Source organism: Magallana gigas, chromosome 10, assembly GCF_963853765.1.
Source record: "Magallana gigas chromosome 10, xbMagGiga1.1, whole genome shotgun sequence".
Taxonomy (NCBI): domain Eukaryota; kingdom Metazoa; phylum Mollusca; class Bivalvia; order Ostreida; family Ostreidae; genus Magallana; species Magallana gigas.
The window spans coordinates 18,809,957-18,830,403 of NC_088862.1; the positions used below are offsets into that span (position 1 = coordinate 18,809,957).

The 20,447-nt window shown below is 34.2% G+C and overlaps 2 protein-coding genes across 2 annotated transcripts; one reads left to right on the top strand and one right to left on the bottom strand.

Moving 5' to 3' along the window:
- The first annotated feature begins 2 nt into the window (after positions 1-2).
- On the top strand, positions 3-16,273 carry LOC105345835 (transmembrane channel-like protein 7). The gene is given in 19 exon segments (XM_034452922.2): positions 3-135; positions 314-412; positions 809-996; positions 1,318-1,393; positions 1,587-1,659; positions 1,782-1,954; positions 2,119-2,255; positions 3,334-3,481; positions 3,753-3,850; positions 7,576-7,657; positions 8,034-8,120; positions 10,132-10,153; positions 10,155-10,231; positions 10,555-10,629; positions 12,492-12,605; positions 13,707-13,912; positions 14,470-14,637; positions 15,311-15,389; positions 16,100-16,273. Coding segments are annotated over 18 exon segments (1,878 nt in total). The 5' UTR covers positions 3-135; positions 314-397; the 3' UTR covers positions 16,160-16,273.
- Positions 16,274-16,428: 155 nt separating this feature from the next.
- On the bottom strand, positions 16,429-19,987 carry LOC105345825 (Protein yellow). The gene has a single exon (XM_011454145.4). It carries the CDS (start codon positions 19,672-19,674, stop codon positions 17,290-17,292), a length of 2,385 nt encoding a protein of 794 aa, XP_011452447.3. The 5' UTR covers positions 19,675-19,987; the 3' UTR covers positions 16,429-17,289.
- Between the last annotated feature and the right edge of the window lie 460 nt (positions 19,988-20,447).

The following is a 20,447-nucleotide window of genomic DNA, read 5'->3' on the forward strand; positions in this document are numbered from 1 at the left end:
GGAGGTAAACCGGATTTTGACGAGAAGTCCGATCCCGATGCCTTTAAAACATTTTTCTGTATTGTGTACACTCATTCATACAAAAGCTATCCGAAAAGGACTATGCAAATGAAATAACAAAGTTGGCTTGAAAGGGTATGTTTTATTTATGTCTTAGAAACTAGATTTTAAAATATTAGACGTTTATTCATTCATTGTTTTCAAGTAACTGTTAAATGAAATAAGAACTGAACACGCCTTGATCATTTAATTTGCTTTCCAGTTTTGAATTGTATGCATAATATAAAAAATTAAAATTTTACTCTGACTTCAGCTCAATATTCCAAATTCAACAATCAACAAAAACCACATTGTTTAGTATTCGACAGGACAAAATATGCAAAACTACCCATCAAGAATGATTAGTCAACTGGTAAGTTCCATGAGTTTTGTTATAAATGTTTAAAATGCACATGCGGGGATCAGAACCTACCACTCTATGGAAAATTCTAAATTATAGTATATTCACATAAGTATATTTACATTTTGGACACGTTAGGATCCGCTTTTATTTAGCAGCAAACATTTTTGTTAAATTAACATATAATTGATTTATCCTGTAGTACCCTACCCCCTCTCCCTCCTTTTTAGGAGCATATAAAAATGAAATGAAAAGGAAACTGAGTGAAATTGAAGTTATAGATATAAAGGTACCCCCCACCCCGTGGATGTTTGGGATAAGTCTTGAATTTAACACAGTCCGTGTTTTGTGGATTTTTATCGCATGTATAGTAAATTTTTCACAAATCGTATACTGCATTTTGTTTAGGGGGTTGAACGAAGACGGTCCTCTATCGCCCAAATAGTGTCAAACACTCTTATCATGGGCAAGGCGTCCAAACCCTCAACTACGTCACTTATGAGAGGTCAAGGTCGACTTATCCAGCCCCAGTCCCCCGAGGGAGAGTTGGTGGACGATATGTACCTGGAGGAATTGATGCACCCCGCGGAGAGCAGGTAACCCGGATGTTTATGGACGGACCATTCGAGCCAGCGTTTATGACTTCCTACTCGTCTGTTGTTATGGTTGCATAATGTCATACATTCAAATTATACTTGTAAGAATTGACACAAGTTCATTCCAGTGATTACTGGTTGTTGTTTTTTTTAAGTCGATCATTTTACACATCTTTTTCTATTGCCATATTTAATTTCTGGCAGATTTTGTGCAGCTTATGTCTCGGAAAGACAGCTTCCAGGATGTAATAACTTTGTAAAATACATAAAATCAATCAAATTATACCAAAAACATAACACATAATATTTTTTTTATGAAAGTTCTAATTCAACTAAAAAGAAGACGAACATAAGAGCTAACCTGGGATTTTTTGGACTCCTTCTCCATGATTTCAAGGTTAGAAGTATGCTTATCCCTTCTCGACGAATCCAGTGGTAGAAAAGGCTGAAATTACATATTTTGAAAAAAAAAAACAAAAAAAACAAAACAAAACAAAACAAAACAAAACAAAACAAAAAAAAATTTGAATAATATTCTAGCATGAATGTTTTTTTTTTCAAACTGACAAAATCAGACTTTCTTTTTCCAGATCTGGAAAAAGCGATGGAAAAATAAACAAATAGAGGATCCGTTTTTCAGACGAGAAATAAAAGAAATCGAGAGTAAGTCAAAATAAATTGTATCAGATATGAAGATTACACTAGTATGGTGTATGTTATAGCATTGAATGAATAGTTATTGTTGCGTTTGCGAAGCGTGTGTTGTTCGTTCTTCTATGTTTTAGGTAACTTTGGTTCCAGTATTGGAGCCCTCTTTGTCTTCACAAGATGGGTTTTGATGACAAATCTGGTGCTGTCTGTTTTCTGGATCAGTCTAGTTGTCGTTCCCATGGCAATATCATTCCCCTATAGTAATGTCACACAAGGGTTTGCTTTGGGAAATATAGTGGATGGTCAGGTAATTATATGATTTCATTGACGTGTTTTGTATTTACTTTGTAGAAATCTATTTTTTACACGTACAAATTAAAACGTTTATACATTAATATAAAACATATAGAGCCAAATATGCCGCTTTAGTAAGAAGGATAGTTTTTTAAAAACCAATTGATTTGATTGCAGGGAGTGCTGGGAGAGGTGTGGATGTTTTACGGGGGCTATCAGTACCGCGCCCTGGGGGGCCTGTACCCCCTCGCCCTTGCCTACCTGTTCCTTATCATCCTCACTTACTTTGGCACGCTTTTTGTTATTATGAAAAGGTATGTATAATATATATAATATACTCATTCACACACACAAAAAAAAAAAAAATAATGACAAAGTTACCATCAGTTATTGCAAAAGTAGACTGAGCTTAACGAACGTGTTCGTGATATAGTATAAGATTTCAGTGTTAACGGATAAACAAAGATATGACTGGATAGTATGGAATATTAAACAAACTGGGCAATTCCGGAATAAATGAAAACGCGATAAACTATAAGAACGTTCCATTACATCCATAGTTACTACTTAGTGCGATAAAAAGTGTAACTGAAATTGACAAAAGGGAGGCCTGTTTTACCAGTGAATAAACAACCGCATTTATATCAAAACTAGCTAATTTACATTTTTCACAACCTGCATGGAAATTTTTTCAGACCACTACAAGGAATTAAAAATGATGACTCAGTCTTTTATCTATAAACTTTTTCCATATTGTGGGTATTTTAGCACGAGTTTTGCACAAGGTTTACGTTATGGAAATATTGCGGAAACTGAACTATTTAATCTTATGATACAAAATTTAACTAAACTCCACAATGAATGAAAAGGAGAACAAGAACGCGTCCTCATTGTTGTATTTTGAAAAAATATAACTCATGTAGAAACCAAGTATATATACTACTTGTATTGCTATAGGTAATACATGTACTCATATAGTAGGAAAGGAGGAATGAACATATAAATACATGTACATGTACATTGAAAACGTATGGCTGGACCAGGAATCGGACCCGGGATCACAGGCGCTTGTTTCATACAGGAGGTCTATTAACTATACATATTGTGTATAGTTTTAAATAGACCTCCTATTTGAAACAAGCACCTGTGCCCGGGACCCCTGCAAGTGCTGCAACTCTAGTCAATTGCTCTACTACTGAACTACCCAGGCCGATATCCACGGTCCAATCGCAACTTCTTGCTCGTGTTTTTCAGAAGCCCAAGAAGTTGCGATTGGACCACGGTCCACATGGTCCATATAGCCCGAACTACTACATTCATTAAATATCAACTACATACGAAATATCTTGATTTATAACAGTTTGAAATTTTAAACAAATGCTGCTTTTTTAGTGTAGCACGAGCCGCGTCCCCACAGTCCAGTACAGCTGCCGAAAGTCGATTTAAGTTCTCCCTCATGACGCTGTCTTCGTGGGACTACTCTGTGACGTCACCGGAAGCTAGTATCAATTTGTCTAAAGGAATTGTCAGTATGTTCAAGGTACGTGCAGATCAAGTTATGGATGAGATCAAATTCTATTAATTTCAAACCTTAAATTTATTAACATTCCTCGAGAATATTTTGGCATATCCCTGAAAATATTTTCATAATAATTCTAAAACCGGTAAGGATAAGGTTAAAGTTTCGCGTATGATAGATTAAAAATACCCAAGAATGATAATTTTATATATCTTAAGTATAACAATAGTAAGAGTTACCTCTCCTGTTACAGTAAACCATACCTTTATTGATGGTGAATTGTACATTTCAGGATCACATATATGAAGTTAAGGCTAAAGAAGCAGCGGATAAATTTACAAATAAAACCAAGATATATGCCCTGAGAGTCCTCGCTTGGATCATTACCATGTAAGTCATTAGTAGATTAGACTAGTGGAAGACCATACTCTCTATACTAGGCTTGTTAAAACACCGATTTTAAACAGTTGTAATCTGCAAAGCAAACTATTGCTCTATATATTCACTGTAATTTGGCGCATTTTTCGTTAAGACTATTGCAAGCGCTCTTTTTCACTGGAATACGCATGCTCGACTCCATAGTAGGGGATTCTAGGAATACTGTACTACTGTAGATAAACTGTACCATTTGAATTTCGTTTTATCATCTTCACATGAAGTTTTGTTTTCTATTGTAAATGTCAAAAAGTAAAAGTAGCCCAGGTCTTATATTGCAAAGTTATTTTAAATATTGTAATGAATAGCTAGCTTTATCTTAAATTCCTTCAAGCTCAGAAAACAACCTCGGATACATGTTTTCCGAGCTTGCCGGAAAGGCCCGAGAAGATACGATTGCTACGAAAGAGTACCAAAAGTTCTTTAAAATTTCACCTCGAAATGAAATTCTGTACAGTAGATACATAATGATTAGGGCACTGGCAATGAGCTATGCCATTGCCGATGTGAAGCCCACTCTAATTTCACAATTCTAAATTGAGATCCTACTCCAGCATAATTTCAGTATAACACCGTGCCTTACTATTGTTAATTAATTTAAGCCAATGTTTTAGAAATCTGCTTCTGTGTTTATGATGTCTACAGCGCGAGCTCACCAATCTTTTTAAAAGATAAGCTTGTTTATAGTATTAATAGTTTATCCCATTGCTTATTTTTGACAAGAAAAATATTAAGAATAATACGTCATAATATGATGGCGTTCCATGCCTCAATAAGGCACACAGATGCAGTTCGCTTTCCATGTCTTGATTCATCTTTACAGTACGACGGATTATCTTTAGGGTCTGAAACCTTTGTTTTGTGAATATATTATCATTAAATAATACTTAGTCTAGTATTTATTAGCTTACCTGAGCTGAAAGCTCAAGTGAGCTATTCTGATCACATTTTGTCAGTCGTCCGTCTGTCCGTCCGTCCGTCTGTCCGTCTGTAAACTTTTTACATTTTGAACTTATTCTCTAAAACTGCTTATCCAATTTCAACCAAATTTGGCACAAAGCATCCTTATGGGAGGGTGAATATAAATTGCAAAAATAAAGTCCGATCTGCATTCAAAGCAGAGAAAACTTTGAAACTGTAGAAAAAGGGGGGGTGCATTTTTAAAAATCTTCTTCTCAAGAACTACTGATTCCAATTCAACGTAGTTTAGCATAAATTATCCTTATGGGAAGGAAAATATAAATTGCAAAAATTAAGTGCTAATTCTGTTTCAAATCTGAGTTATTACGAAAATAATGATAAAGGAAAGGCGTGTTTCAATCAGTTTTAAAATAGCTTCGGGTTCGGCATCCGGTAAAATGGGTAGGCAAGACTTGGCCTGGGCAAAACAAAGATTGGCAGTTATCAATCTGCCAATTTCTTTAAAATTTCAGGATATTTGATGGACCAGTATATTTGTATTCGCTGTAAATATTGCTGCAAAAAAATGCGTATTTGGAATTGACGATTGTCGATCTGCCTTGGCTTTTATTTTGCCACGGCCCGGGTTTGCATATACCCATTTTACCAAGACTCGTATTCCATACTTCTAAAACGAGGTTCTTTGTTTAAAGCAGCCATGACATTATACGAAAAAGGGTCGATCTGACTATGATGAATTTGCTTGTTGTGCAACAGTTCGCGTATGAAGGGAAATTTTTGAAACATGCAAAATATATTGTTGCCGATTTTGTGAAGTAAATTGAGGCTAAAAATTTCAATGCGTTGACAGTTTTCACACCTGACGTTGGTGTTAGCTTGTTCTGATTTTCGTTTCGTTTTCATTATTTCTGCTTTGTAACTTTGGAACTATCGTCTGTATTTCGTGATTTTTACGTATCAAATCAAACAGAGACTTCGGTAAATCAAACAGTTAACTGTTTACCTGTGCAAATTAAGCAAAATCTGATGTATCAAAAAAGTACTGAAATACAATTCATTCTATCGGTAATTCGATCGGCATTGCCATTATCTTTTGCGTAATGGTAGATTAATGCAATAGGTTTTGTTGCGATGCTCGGCATTTTCTCGAGTTTATTCAGTTTAAATAGAGTTTGATATCGCTGACGGAAATATGTAGGTATATACATGTATATGTATGATTCATTTCGAAAAAATAAATTGTGTTCTTTATTTGTTATAGTGAATGTTTCTTGTGTTTAATTGTTTTCAATTTCTATTTACTAACCATATTTGAGTGTTAAGCTTCAAATTATAAGCAAGATACAGAGATTTGCTCACAATTCTATGTTTGTACACAGATCTTAAAAACTAAAGATTAAAAAGTAAAAAATTTGTCAATATTTATTAAGAAAATTTTCAAAGTCTGTTCTTCCAGAAACCAACTTTAACAACTTATTGTATTGTAAACTTAACATTTTTTCGTCATTATTACTCCTACTGTACATGTGATCCTTCACTGTGTTTGTGTACATTGTATAAACTGATTTTGAACCTAAAATACCAGTGAACTGGTCTTGAGTGAATAAAAGAATATAAAATCTTAGGCCATTTTTTTCCCCATTTTTAATGCTGAATAGGAAATACCAAGTTAAAAATCATAAGCTGAATGTAATAAACTCATGTGAACAAAATATGACTCAAACCTAGGCGAACTGTGAGCTCTGTATCTTGCTTATAATTCTACGATTGACGCTGAAATTTTGGTTGAACATTAGAAATTCTCTATGAATTAGAGTACGATAAATACTTGTACAAACAAAATAAAAGAATGATATTCTGTATATAACTACTCTCTGGGGCCCCCTCTTTAGACAATAAATAATGTGAAATCTATATCAATTTTGAATGTTTTTCAGACATGAGTAAATAAAAACGACATCTTTAAAACAGTTTCCATATTTCTGACACATTTCTGTTGCGGGGATAATGTAATTATCGCTATTCCTAAGAATATCACAGCGGAAAATTATCCTGGTTTGTACGCGAAGTAAATAACAGTCATTTAATTATAATGGAGAACACAAATAAAATTTTTGAATGTTTTTAATTTGAGGAATTGAGCACATTGAGGTACAATTTTCTTCTTCACATCTATACATGTAGGATTTTTTAAATAAAAAACAATAACAATTATATATTTTTTTAAATACAATAACTAGTAAGTAGTTAATGGAAAAAATGTACCTATATGCTCTCATATATTTTGATCGCTTTACAAAGTGGGAGGGGGGGGGGCAGAACGAAAATATAGGGAATTGGAAGTTAACAACTTAACAGTGTACCACTACCAAATGTTTAGTTTTATATCTTGCGTAGGATTTTCTTATTCTGGTAAAAAATCGTATTTCATGAAGGTACAATGTCAAAGATTACGTGTATACAAAAATAAGTGTAAAATTCGAATACTTTACAATATTTATTTTTTGTTATTCTACCGAGGGACCATATGACACAATATGGTTTGAACGCCCATTGTTGCTCAGGTGAGCGATGTGGCCCCATGGGCCTCTTGTTTAAATTGAGAAAATGTTTATTTGATACACATGTTTATGTTCTGTAAATATTTTGTAAACAAACAATATCGCGTGTTTATTGATCAACCTTATTTAGAACATATAAATAAACTACATGTAGCTGGATGTTATATTTTATTTTCCCCAACTTTGATATTTTTGCAGACTGATAATCGGTGGAGCGTGTACAACAATTGTGTTTCTGGTCGTCTATGTCAATTTCTCGGACCAGTCAACAGGATCAAGGGTATTACACCTCTATCTAATGGTTCTAATCTTTAATTCAAGTTCACTTAGACTTCTGTAATTGATGAGCATTGCTCATGAATGTTCTCTAAAATGGATTCCAAAAAAAAAGTCGCCTCAAATATGTCTCCATATGATAATCATAATTATACAAATTGAATCCACTTGATGCAAATATTGTTAAAATCAAGTTGACTTGGATGTTGGTTTATTAGTATTGTAACTTAATATAAACCTGATTAATCACCCCTTCTACAATTTAATGTAAAACATGTTTTATTATTGAGAAAGATTAATGAACAATTTATTAATTTAAAATTGACTGGCATTCATATAGCTATGGTTCTTGTTATTAACATTTGAATTGTTTTATCCAGGAAAAAGAGAGTGATTTTGTTCATGTATACGGCACCACAATCGTATTCAGTCTCATCAATATGCTTGTTCCTCCAATCATAACAAAGGTAAGCGACCAGCCAATCACAACATGATTACACGTAAACGTTTCACCAATCATAACAAATGTAAGCTTTCAGCCAATCGCAATATATTTACATATGAACACTTAACAACCATAACACAGACTCAGTGTCTGGCCAATCACATCATTTTTACCTGTAAATGCACCGCCAATCATAACAAAGGTAAGCATCCAGCCAATCACATCATAGATACTTATAACCCAACCAAAAATCAAAAGAAATGCTAGCGTCTAGACAATTACTAGAAAATACTAGATCAACCAATCGTAATATAGTTCCCTGAAGTCATCCAACCAATTAAAAGAAATGTAATGTTAATGACGCTTATTATAAAAAAAAAAATAGAATGCACAACAGACATGTTCAATTACTTAAAACTATCGGTATGTAAATATTTAGTATGCGGCTGTATGCCCTAATCAATTTTCTTGACAAGTCCATGTAACCCCACCCCAACTTTCTCAATAAGGTAGAATAAAAAATTCCAACATGCCATTTATTTTCTTCATTTTATATCTTCATTTACTGAATTTTTCAATTTGATAATAAAAACCAATTATTTTGTAGACATTGATGCAATCTTCACTGATTAATTTCTGCCATGTTAAATAAAATTTGGGGATTTTTTTACTCGCTTATTTCTTTAATTTTAATCTACATTTATGCAAACAGATACGTAGTATCTTATACCATATAAAAATTTATTTACGAAAATGCACTGATAAAGCCTACATGACTTCGTTGATTTCACTTAAAAGAAACACAATTAGGAGGAAGATTTAAGACTTATTATTTAATGAATTATTTTTGAATTTATTATTTTAACGAATTTGATTGAATTATGTATACGTTTTCGTACGAATTGTCTAAACTTTAAGAAAATTGAATCCACTTTTTAGTTCAAAAACATTTTCTAAAAAGTTTCAAATCGGCTTCCTTGGCACCGGGTATACTGATATTGGTTGCATTTCAATTAAAATACTTCAACGCAGATCATTATAACCGACTTTGATAGGAAATAGAATCACATTGTTTGATGTTATCGTCAGTGTTAGCTTTAAGTAAAGCTGATAACGGTGTTGTTTTAGCGCTAAAAATATTTTGTAAACCCTCTAGCAAGTACTGCTGCCCTGTTGCTGAAAAAAAATGACCGTTGTCCTTGTAACTTTGTGATGAACTGTATATCATCATTTACAGCTCTGGGTGCGATTCAATTTGCATATTATTCCCTATCTACGTGGGTCTCACCAAGACTAAAATAAACAAAATTACCATTTATACATACTGTATCACTGAATTATCACCCCAGTTTGTATAGAGGATTCAACCATTATGCACAATTTCCAGAAAATTATAAGGTTGTAGAAAAAAATGTGGAGAGAGTTTCAGTTTGGTTGACTTAAGAGACTGTAGCTATTTTTCAATCTCTGTTTTAATTCCATAACCAGTGTAACTATTATTGAAATTAGATACACATGTTTTAATATTAACTATTTCCCCCTGAAATCTTGCATATAAGATTTTCAATAATTTGCCGTGGAGGTCACGAACTACCCATTAATTTTCCGTGAAACGACTTTCAAATGAATAAATCACATGAAAATATATATCCATTTAAAAGATTGCCCTCCTGAAAAGTATGCGCATTGGGATTAACTTGATAATTATAAATAAGATAAATTACTAGTGATTCTAGTGACTACAAAGGTAGCAATATTTGCGGGAAAAATACATTATCCTAACTTCGCTTCCTTTATTGTCAATATATGAATTTAATGCTACAGCTACATGTACTTGCATTAGGAAGTCTGAAGTAGGTCCTTTTATTTGTCGGTGCTGTCAATGTTCCTGAGTGTAGATTAATAGCGAAATAATCCGATAATACAAAATTTAGTGATGTCTCCTTAGACACCCCCCCCCCCCCCCCCATTTGCAAGTATATGATGATGTGAATTTTGTACTTTGTACCTATATTAAATCTGTCTGACTTCAGTTACCATCGATGGAGAGGTATCCCAGTGGCCCGGGTCTTCTGCCTACGAATGGCCAACCTGTTTGCTCTGATAGTTACTCTATACAGTCGTCTCACAAAGGTACATCTCCACATCTGTTGTTTCAAATCTCATCAGGAATAGTTCTCTCATATCTAAATGATAATGAGAGACAATAAATGGCTTCAAATACTGTTAAGATGCTGTGTTGGGTGACATGCCAGGTTTTATGATGAGTCAGTGTAAAAATATAATCACAGACAAAGGATGGAGAAAAATCATTTTGGTTGCCGTCATCACTAACGCATGTATAATTTTGATCTAATGATCCTATTATTTTTAATGATTGAACATTATTAAAAACATTCTCTTGAGAATAGATAGCAACATACACCCTGTTTCCATCAATATGTTGTTTTTTCCAGTTACCGTATGACTGCACAGGAACTGTTATTGGACAAGAGCTCTATAAACTGGTTGTCATGGATACGCTTGTTCACGTAAGTCTCAATGTCAGCTGCAAGCACACCTGCATACTGATTATACACTGGGTGTTAAAAGATCATTGACGTTTGTTTCAAAGTTAAAAGATTGTGTACACAAGGACCCTGTGTTTATAAACTTCTGGTACACCAAACTACTTGTGTTTTCGATCAATATCTTTAGACCCTCTTTGCTTGGTCAGATATCAAACTTGGTAAAATAAAGGAGAGACGGCCTTTTTTAAAGAACAAACTAAGGTCAAGGGTCAGATTATTAGCTCTGGACATTGCCCGGAAATTAAGTGCTGTCCGTTCAGTACTCTGGGATCCCTTTTTGCTTCATAGCCATCGCTCTTGGTGCACTAAACGCTTGTCTTTAGTTCAAACGCACATGCCTACACAGAATATCATTTTTCTAGATGGATAAGTTTAATTTTATTATGATTTCAAAAAATTGTAAACGGATTTCTAATTCAAAAATGTGCAAAAAGTTTTGTTAAATTTTATACGTTAATTAATGAGTGTTTAATGAGGTTTCCAGTATTTTAAGCATCGGAGTTTTGAAGTATTTAATTGTTAGTGCTCAAAACTCAAAACTTAAAAAAAAGCGCCTCAACGGGACATACAAACGGGAATGGTTATTGCATTTGGATGTAATTGTCAATCAAAGACGAATAACAGAGTGTCATGGTGAAATGAGCATGGTTGTATTGTGAATACAAAATTTATAGAAATCAAGAACTATCGATGTAATACATAAATACATCATGTTGTCAAAGTGAATTAAACTGTCATTATAATAAAGAGCCTATATGTCGTAACGGGTTTTTTTCTTTACTTACGCATAAAAATGCTTTGTTAAACATGTACAAATATATTGGCATATTTAAGTACCTCAGCAAACATATTAATACATGTAAATGGGATGCCACAAAAATAATGCATGTACTGCCACGCGAACTGGTAGTCGTCATGACGCACTTGTTGAAACAATCAATTGTTTTTTTCTATTTATCTACCTCCTAATTTGTTATGGCAAAATAGAAGAGTATTGGTATTCCGTGACTTCTAAGGAGGAAATGTATAAATTTAGTTACATGTACAACCAATTAGAATGATGTCAATAGCGCTCAGTACAAACACAAAGCGATAATCGCTTTTCACTGTTCGGTAAATAGGGGAAATCGTTTTTTTTAATAATAAGCTTGTAGGGTTGTTGTATACATGTAGTACTCTCTCTCTCTCTCTCTCTCTCTCTCTCTCTCTCTCTCTCTCTCTCTCTCTCTCTCTCTCTCTCTCTCTCGTTCATGTATAAATTATATGTATATATTAAGCGAAGGTTTCGCGTTTTATTACTGGACTGCCTCCTAATCTTCTTACAGCGACTCAGTATGGTAAGTATGGTACATGTACATGTACCGCGTTCTTTATATGAACTACATCACGAAGTCTGCTTCTTTTATTGAAATTATAATCGTCTGCTTTCTTTTACTCTTAGAGTACTGGTTTTAGTCCACACCCTATACTGTTAAGTTCATCAAACTCTTCTCATTTTGGAGATAAAAAAGAACTGACCTTGTTACATATTTCTTGATAGACTCTGGAAGTTTTGAGTTTCCAGTAAGAAAAAAAAAGGTTATCAAACTGAAAGCTTTATGATGAAAATATCATTATATTTCGTGAGGATGTTGTGTTGTTATCATGGGAACTTTGTATACGTACCCAACAATGTTCATGTCAAATCACGTCATATATTATCTTATAGAATTGCACGTCCTCAAGAAACTGTAAAGTGATGACGATAATTCACACACACCTTTGTAAACAATCGTAGAAGATGTGTCATTTGTCTGATTAAGTTATATTTTCTATTCTTCTAGCTAATAGGGCAACTAGGCATCAACTACATTAGATATTTCTGGACTCAGGAGAAATCGGAATTTGTAATGTCGGGCCCGGCATTGGTTTTGATTTATCGACAAGGACTTATTTGGGTAATTACGTTTAGTGCTTTTGTCATATGATTCAGTTGTATTGGGTTTTTTTTTGTTTCAGAGACAAACCAAAAAAAAAATGTTTTTTGCTATGTGTAAGTCAAGACATACCGTAGTGTCATACATACCACAGGGCACAAACTGACTTGTATAAACTGGATAAAAATCACATCTTTTTAGTTCATACTCATATAAGTTATGTTTATTGTTTACAAGAAATGATATCAATTAAACCATCTAAGTATTGAAATTTTGCTTTTAACTGGAATAACAATTTAAAGATTTTTTTTAGTTAAAACTAAATTGTGAGTAGACATTATGAACTTTGGGCATGTTCCTGAAGCTGTCTTAGACTAAGATATGTCTCGGATTTATCTTAGGACACATCTTTATCTTGAGACAGTTTCTTGAGAAGTTCAAATTTACGATGCCTCTTAAAAATCATCTAAACTCTTAAGACATCCAAATAGCTGTCTTATCCTCATTAAACTCAACAGTAAACATGTAGGTTGTGAACCGCCACTTCTAAAAAAAGAAGAACGGGAAACCGATATCTAGATCATGTCAAAGTAATTTGGATTGTAAATACGCACACAGACAGAATATGTAGGGCATTTGGATATCATGTGAAGATACAGCATTTGTGAATTGCATGACTTAATATACCTAGCTTTTACCTATTTGCTTTAGTTTTATTTGAGTCTTTAAAATAATACAAAATATATGGACGAATTATTTACGTGTGCTTACCTGTGCTGATCCGGGGGTGGGGGAGGGGCTTACGGGGGATTTTTTTCTTGCCCGGATCAAGAAAGTTTTTGCTTTTTCAAAGTTGAAAAACTATTATGACACGATGTATTTTGTATAATATTTTGTTGTTCGGTACAATAAATATTCGGGAGATATGAAGATTTATTTCTCCATGAAAATTTAAATTCCCTACGGGCGATGCCCTCGGAAAATATTATTTTTCTTTGTCGAATAAATCCACATATCTCCCTCACCATCATGCACTAAATGTATATTGTACACGCAAAATATAATAGGCTTTCAGTAATGAAACTTTATTGGACCTATCTCTCAACCAGTGTCCGGTTTCAGGTTGGAACACTGGCTTGTCCACTTCTTCCGTTGGTCGGGGTTCTCTCTAACCTAGTCTTCTTCCATGTCAACTACCGCATTGTTTGCGATACATGTCGCCCGCCCCTGAAGCGCTGGAGCCAGTCCAGGAACACCGCATTCCTCACAGCCTTCCTGCTGGTTACACTTATCCTGATCATAATCCCAATATCTGTTGTTATTGGAAGGTAAGTATATATCACTGAACACACGTACATCGGCCTTTTTTAATCCCAAACGATAAAAATCAATTAAATAAATATGTACGTGTAACATACCGCACTCAGGCGATGGAGTTCGAGACGGCTAATTTTGTCAACTGGGAGAAAATGTGTCGACAAATTATTTCTGGGACTGCTGCAAACACCGAACGAGCAGTTCATTTACATTTACATACTGTGTGACCTAAATCTAAACATTGTTTAACACACAAGTTTGAAATAAGTCGGATTTTAACATAGAGAGTACAAATAATATACTAGATAAAACTTTTCAATAGGAATTTTATATTCTAATTAAAGTCACAATACTTTGATTTTCATATAATTATGTTATATTAGTCACGTAGCATCGTTTTGAAAGTAGTTGGGTGTGGTGCCGCCTCATCCCAAAAAAAAATGCCATTTTTATAATTTAGGAAAAATTTGTCGTACATGTATTTAGGTGATCATTGTAACCCTTAGCCCCCGGTTTACATTGACATAAACAGTTGCTGTGTGGTATTAATATTCCTGTAATGTTGTAGTCAGCAGGTTATTAACTTGGGCCAGAGCTCTGACTGTGGACCCTTTGGACAGGAGAAGCCGACCTCAGTCTACACCAAGTTCCAACAGCAACAACCAATACTTTTACAACAGATAATGCAATGGGCAGTGTCGGATAGCGTTTTACTTCCCTTGTTTCTTTTACTTCTGTGAGCCCCCCCCCCCCCCTTTTTCGTACTTTTTGGATTTTATGCAATGTTTTGTTGTTGATTTTTTTTTATCTTAAACCGTTTTGATCAGAAAAATGATTATTTTATTTCTTCTTTAATTTTTTTTTAAATTTCAGCAACGTGTTTTATGTTCAAGTACATTACACCATTAATGCTTTACTGCTGTTTTGTAATGTTTTGTTATTGTCACTCACCTGAAAGTTTATACTAATATCCCTTTCTTTGTCTATATATAGAATTCCACGAAGGTCAATATCAAGAATAAACTTTGGTTTATCGACATGTTTTAATAAAACACAAATACAGTTATGCTATTTTCGCATTCATATCTTGATTTCATGTATACATGTATTTGAAAAAAAAAGTAAATTTATGATAATCAAGAGAAAATAACCGATGAATGACACCTTATAATAGAAAAAGTTTTCTTTAAAAAAATAGCTTTATCACAAACAAAAAGGCAAAAATAACGTTTGCATTATAATTGGAAAAGTATATTTATCTTATAGGAGAGATTTTTCAGTGTTACATAAGCTTATCTTATTCTAAGTAGCGAGCAACATTGTAGAACATTTTATGCATAATTATATATATTTAATTTGGAATCCATCATTGAATAAGAATCGTTATAATTAGAACATGCTTACTTTAGGGCCTATATATTTTACCAAAGAGTGCTGATTTCTGGAGAGAAAAGACATCGATTGGTACTCCAAGCGGAGCTGTTACAGGTAAACCGTTTTTCTGATTCATTATCGGAGGAAGATTCATTTCCTTTCAGATTATATCTCTTTGTATTCCACTTTTAATTACATGTATATTTAAGTGAAAATAACGCTTTTTTTTTTACATAAATAGCTTTGATTTCGGAATTCGAAGTGCTGACAATTCAGTTGGTTGCCTATAGTTATAGATACATGATGATATTATATCGCATTTTCCTGACATACGATATTTTTTGTTGATATTAATCAAAATGCAGAGCCTTGTGCTTCTTTTCAGATTCTTCCGTTTTATATAACACAATCTGTAGAATTGATAGAATCATTAGTTAGAACCAGGTTTTTTAGAACTGTAGCGTCGAATTTCATTTTTTATGATAATAAGATTAACATTAAACATTTACAAGAGACTTTAGAGAAACAGTTCGGGCTGCACAGAATCTGATCACGTGACCAAACAAGTTGAATTTTTTTAATTAATTGCAATTTATTACCTAAACAATGCAGTTACGATCAAAACCTTCTTAGGTATTAAGTCCAAAACACATCATGTTGCTACCTGTATTGATGCAATATCATTTCAGTTATTTCTAAAATAATGTAGAGCTTTTTGCAACTCTGTAGATGACGAAATTCTTATCTCACGCAGATACATGTATACACTTTTGTCACACGGTTTTTTCCTATTATTAATATCAAGGACATTTTCTGTATTACAGGAAACTGAGGACAATGCAGAACTTCTTGGGAAAATACAAGGCCACCCGAGTTACTCCTGAATTAAAATTAATTCTAAAACAAAGTTTTAGACAAACTTTGAAAGAAATTATTTCCATGGTTTTGTCAAATTAATATATTACAAGAGGGACATATTAATAAAGATTTTAGCGATTCACAGCTATTTATCTTGAGCTAATAGAGAATACGTACAAAATTCTATAATAGTATTTATATTACAATAGATAGATAGATAGATAGATAGATAGATAGATAGATAGATAGATAGATAGATAGATAGATAGATAGATAGAAGCACCAGTTATATGGTTTAGTAAGCTGTTTATTTATTACACATTCAAAAAACATACAACGACATTAATATTATTTAATACAACAAAATGCAGCAATGATTTATGCGTTATTTCATGATTTAGATATCTACAAACATTAGACTAATGGCGTATTAATGATAACATATTTACAGAAATATAATTTGTGTATTCAATATATGATAAGGGAATAAGGCATACAATTTAACAAAGCCCAGTCTTTGTCGTTCTTTATCGTGTCTATGTTTGAATGAAATGTATGGTTCACTTGTTGCGGTGTCCTGAACATTACTTGTAAAGCTGCTTATCTGCGACCCAGTAAAAGGCTATCAATGGTTATTTACATCAGGCTGAGTTCAAGTTCAAGGTTTATATATTTTAAATTGTTCGCAATGAGACTAAATTTACAACACGTTACGTGTACGTCAAATATCAAGAGGCACTCAACGTGTCTTGAAAATGAAATATTTTTTGTGTCCTCATAATAGTTTAAATTTTGTATCTGCGAACAACGAACTGAAGAAGAACAATGGCCAAAATTCACTCAGGTGGTTTTGGTTTTGAATAACTTGTCTTTTTAAGTTTATAAACCGTGGAGGAGTCAGCTGTAAACGATATACTTTACTTATAAATCGTGAGACTTTATACCTATTCTGTACATTTGATATAAAGAAAATTCTTCTGTACACTAGCCCATTGCGTGTTGTTGACTGTAATTTAGCTTGTAAAATTTTTTTTAAATCACATCATTCATTTGACATACAAAAGGAATGCTGTGTTAACATTAAAATCTCACGTAGAGGTACAGTTTAAAAACATTCCTTCAAATCGTTCCTCATCGTTAAGCAGTTATTGCTGGTTTAAACAATATGGAAATACAGCATCATGATCAAACAAAACTGTAACAAATAAACAGACGTACTGCCGGATAAAATTGTGCCGGCAGAGGTATCCTTACTTTGACCGATGTTAAGCTTCCATATAAAGAAATTGAAATGTTCAGTCATCGTAGAATTGCCAAAGAAAGGCTCGACATTGCGTGAGGTAAACCAAAGGTTTTCATTTGCATCAACAGTTGGACTGTCTAGCCACTGGATCAAGCAGTTCTTCGTCACTTCCGTTTTGCTGCCGTTCACTAGATTCCCTGTCGCCGAGTAACTATATTTCACAATAGAGCCGGTGCTCAGATCAGTCAGGTAGAGACCGGTTTTGGTACTGTACATCCCTGATGTCGGGAAATCTTTATTTCCTATTTCTCTGACAGATGTATTAATGTTCGTGGCGGTACTGTCCTTGTTTCTTATAATGGAGGTCTCGATCTGGTACAGTTTAACGCCAGCTAGCGGCGAATAATACAAATATTTGAAATTTGGAGATAAAGCAATTCCTCTGATTCCCTTCTGATGAGTACTTGTTTGTATTCCTGATACCATTATATTTTCGTATTGGGTATTATGGGTCATTGATAGATGCGTTATGCTCCAAGCGGATTTATTACCGACGTCAAAAATGATAAGCTTTCCACCCGAAGAGTCGGATATGTACGCAAACGAAGCGGTTTGATGAATGTAATCTAAAACAATATCTTCAAGAAAATATTTCTGACCCAGCAGACTCTCAGTAAACACGTACCTGAAGACTTCAGTATTTTTGTTTAAATCATGTACAACTAGTTTAGGTTTGCATGAATTTCCAGATGGCGAGTCCAACATCCAAAGGAAGCCCGTGTTAACATCAATTTCCATGCTTTGTACAGATTGCAAAGCATTACAGTCACCAATGGTGTTCATCTCAGGTGACGGGTAAGGTTGAATCGAGTGTTCGGTTAAGATCCCAACCGTACTAACGACTCCATTTTTGGTTCTGGGAATTGTTAGATAAATTTTATCCTTGTAAACACTTATTCCATTTATTTCATTATTTTCAGGAATATAATTGTTCGAAGCTAGTGCATTTTCTCGCTGTTTGCATGTTGGCCATTCAAAGTCAACTGTAACCCACTTTTCAGCGATAGATGCTGATTTTGATCCCGTTTCTTTACAACCAAAAACAGGACCTCCCTTAGGGGTGTCCAGGTATCCTTTTTCTCCAACGTAAACTTTCCATACAAAATAATTGGATTTGCCGGGTATAGTTCCGTTTCTAAAATACTTGTGTAAATCATTAGATGTGAACCACAAGTACCCTTTTCCGTCCATTCCTAGAGAGTCTACCCATTCAATTGTGGTGTTTTTAACCAAGACTTCTTTTGTATTTTTTAACGTATCCCAACGGTAAACTCCATTCTGTCCTAAGGTGGAATAATATAGTGAGCTTCCTCTTCCGTGATAGAGACCGTCTGACTGAATCCCTTTGCTACCGAGGCTTTCGACCACCGCGTCCATATTGGCGTCTTTATTTCTAAGGGCAGAGGTGGGGACTCGGTACAAACTCAATGAGGCCATCGGACAATAGTACACGTATCGGAAATCATCTGACATCGCTATGCCGTTAACACTCAATGGAACCATCTCGCTTTCACCATTAATGGTAATGTTTCCATACTGCATTTTTCTTTCAAAACTGGAATGAACGAATGTGTAAGCTGTTTTGTTTATGTGGTTATAAACAACCATTTTTCTTCCAAGGGTGTCACTTATGTACACGAATTCAACCTCTTTCTGACCGCCGTAATCTAAGACGAGGTCGTTAAGATAAAACGGGTCCTCTATGACTTCTTTAGAAAAAACATACCGATAAACTTCTTTATTCTGGTTAATGTCCCATACCACGATCTTAGGGAGGCATCTTTTAGCCACTTCAATTGATGAACTTGGGACGTAAGCTGTGTCTAAAATCCACATCAACCCACTCTCCGGATCTATTTCCATGCTTTGTACTAATTGCAGTGTATTACAGTCTCCTAAAATATGCATTTCCCAGCTGGGATATGCATCAACCATCGGAGATTCGCTGTTGTCGTTTTTATCAATAATTACTAGCGATGCGGCGACCCCATCCTTCAGCCTGGGAATTGTCAAGTAAACATCATCTTTATACAGTTTTATTCCGTTGATGGCGTTATTTTCTAATATGTATTTACTAGAGTTGATGTATTCCTGCTTCATGGTATCATTCGGCCATTTGAATTCTACAGCCACCCACTGGTACACCAGCTGTTCCTCATGATGCAAACATTTGCAAGAAACGCATGCGATAAAACTCCAAATCAAACTCAAACCAAAAACGATATTTTTGTACGCCATCTTAATCCAATTTTGTTTATTCCTCTGGAATGTCCGTTTAAAAAACTATTCACTAAGGCATGAAGAAACAGCTGATTCACCGTCAGACGTGTAATTGTCGACTAAGTTTGAGTAACAATAGTATCTGGTCATAAAAGGGAAAAAGTAGGTTTAAATATCCCACGAATGAACGAACGCGTTGTAAACTACTTGAAAAGTCGAGCAAATTCCTGCATTCTGCTCTGTGGACTGTCAGCAGAACTGGTGAAGTAATCGCTGGAAATGACGGTGAAACGAATAATCAGAACAACAGGAACCGCTGGGAGACAGTCTAGTTCGAGATCACAGAATTCGTTAGCCGAGTTTTCATGCAAATGACACATTATCAATACATATCGACAATTTTACATCATAATACGTTGCTTTTAGGTACAGAAATAAACTAAGAACAACACATAAACTGATTGAATAATGAACAAAAAGTTGTGAGTTTTTTGGTGACACTTTATTTGTTCTGCAGCTAGAGGGAGATCTTGTTGCATTATCTGTTCAATGTATCTTTATAAAATTTAAATCGTTTGTACTTTACAATATATTATTCGTGTTAATGTCTTTAAGGCTAACTATAAATTTGAGAGGCCGTTAATATCCGGTAAGTGTAGTAAAACAGTCTTATCTGTATACATTTAATTTTTTATGTGTAACTTTGAATTGTTCAGCTTCGATCTACTAAGGCATTTTGAATGACAAGTGATTTTTGGAAAGAACCAAATTATTTGGCAAATGTACATACA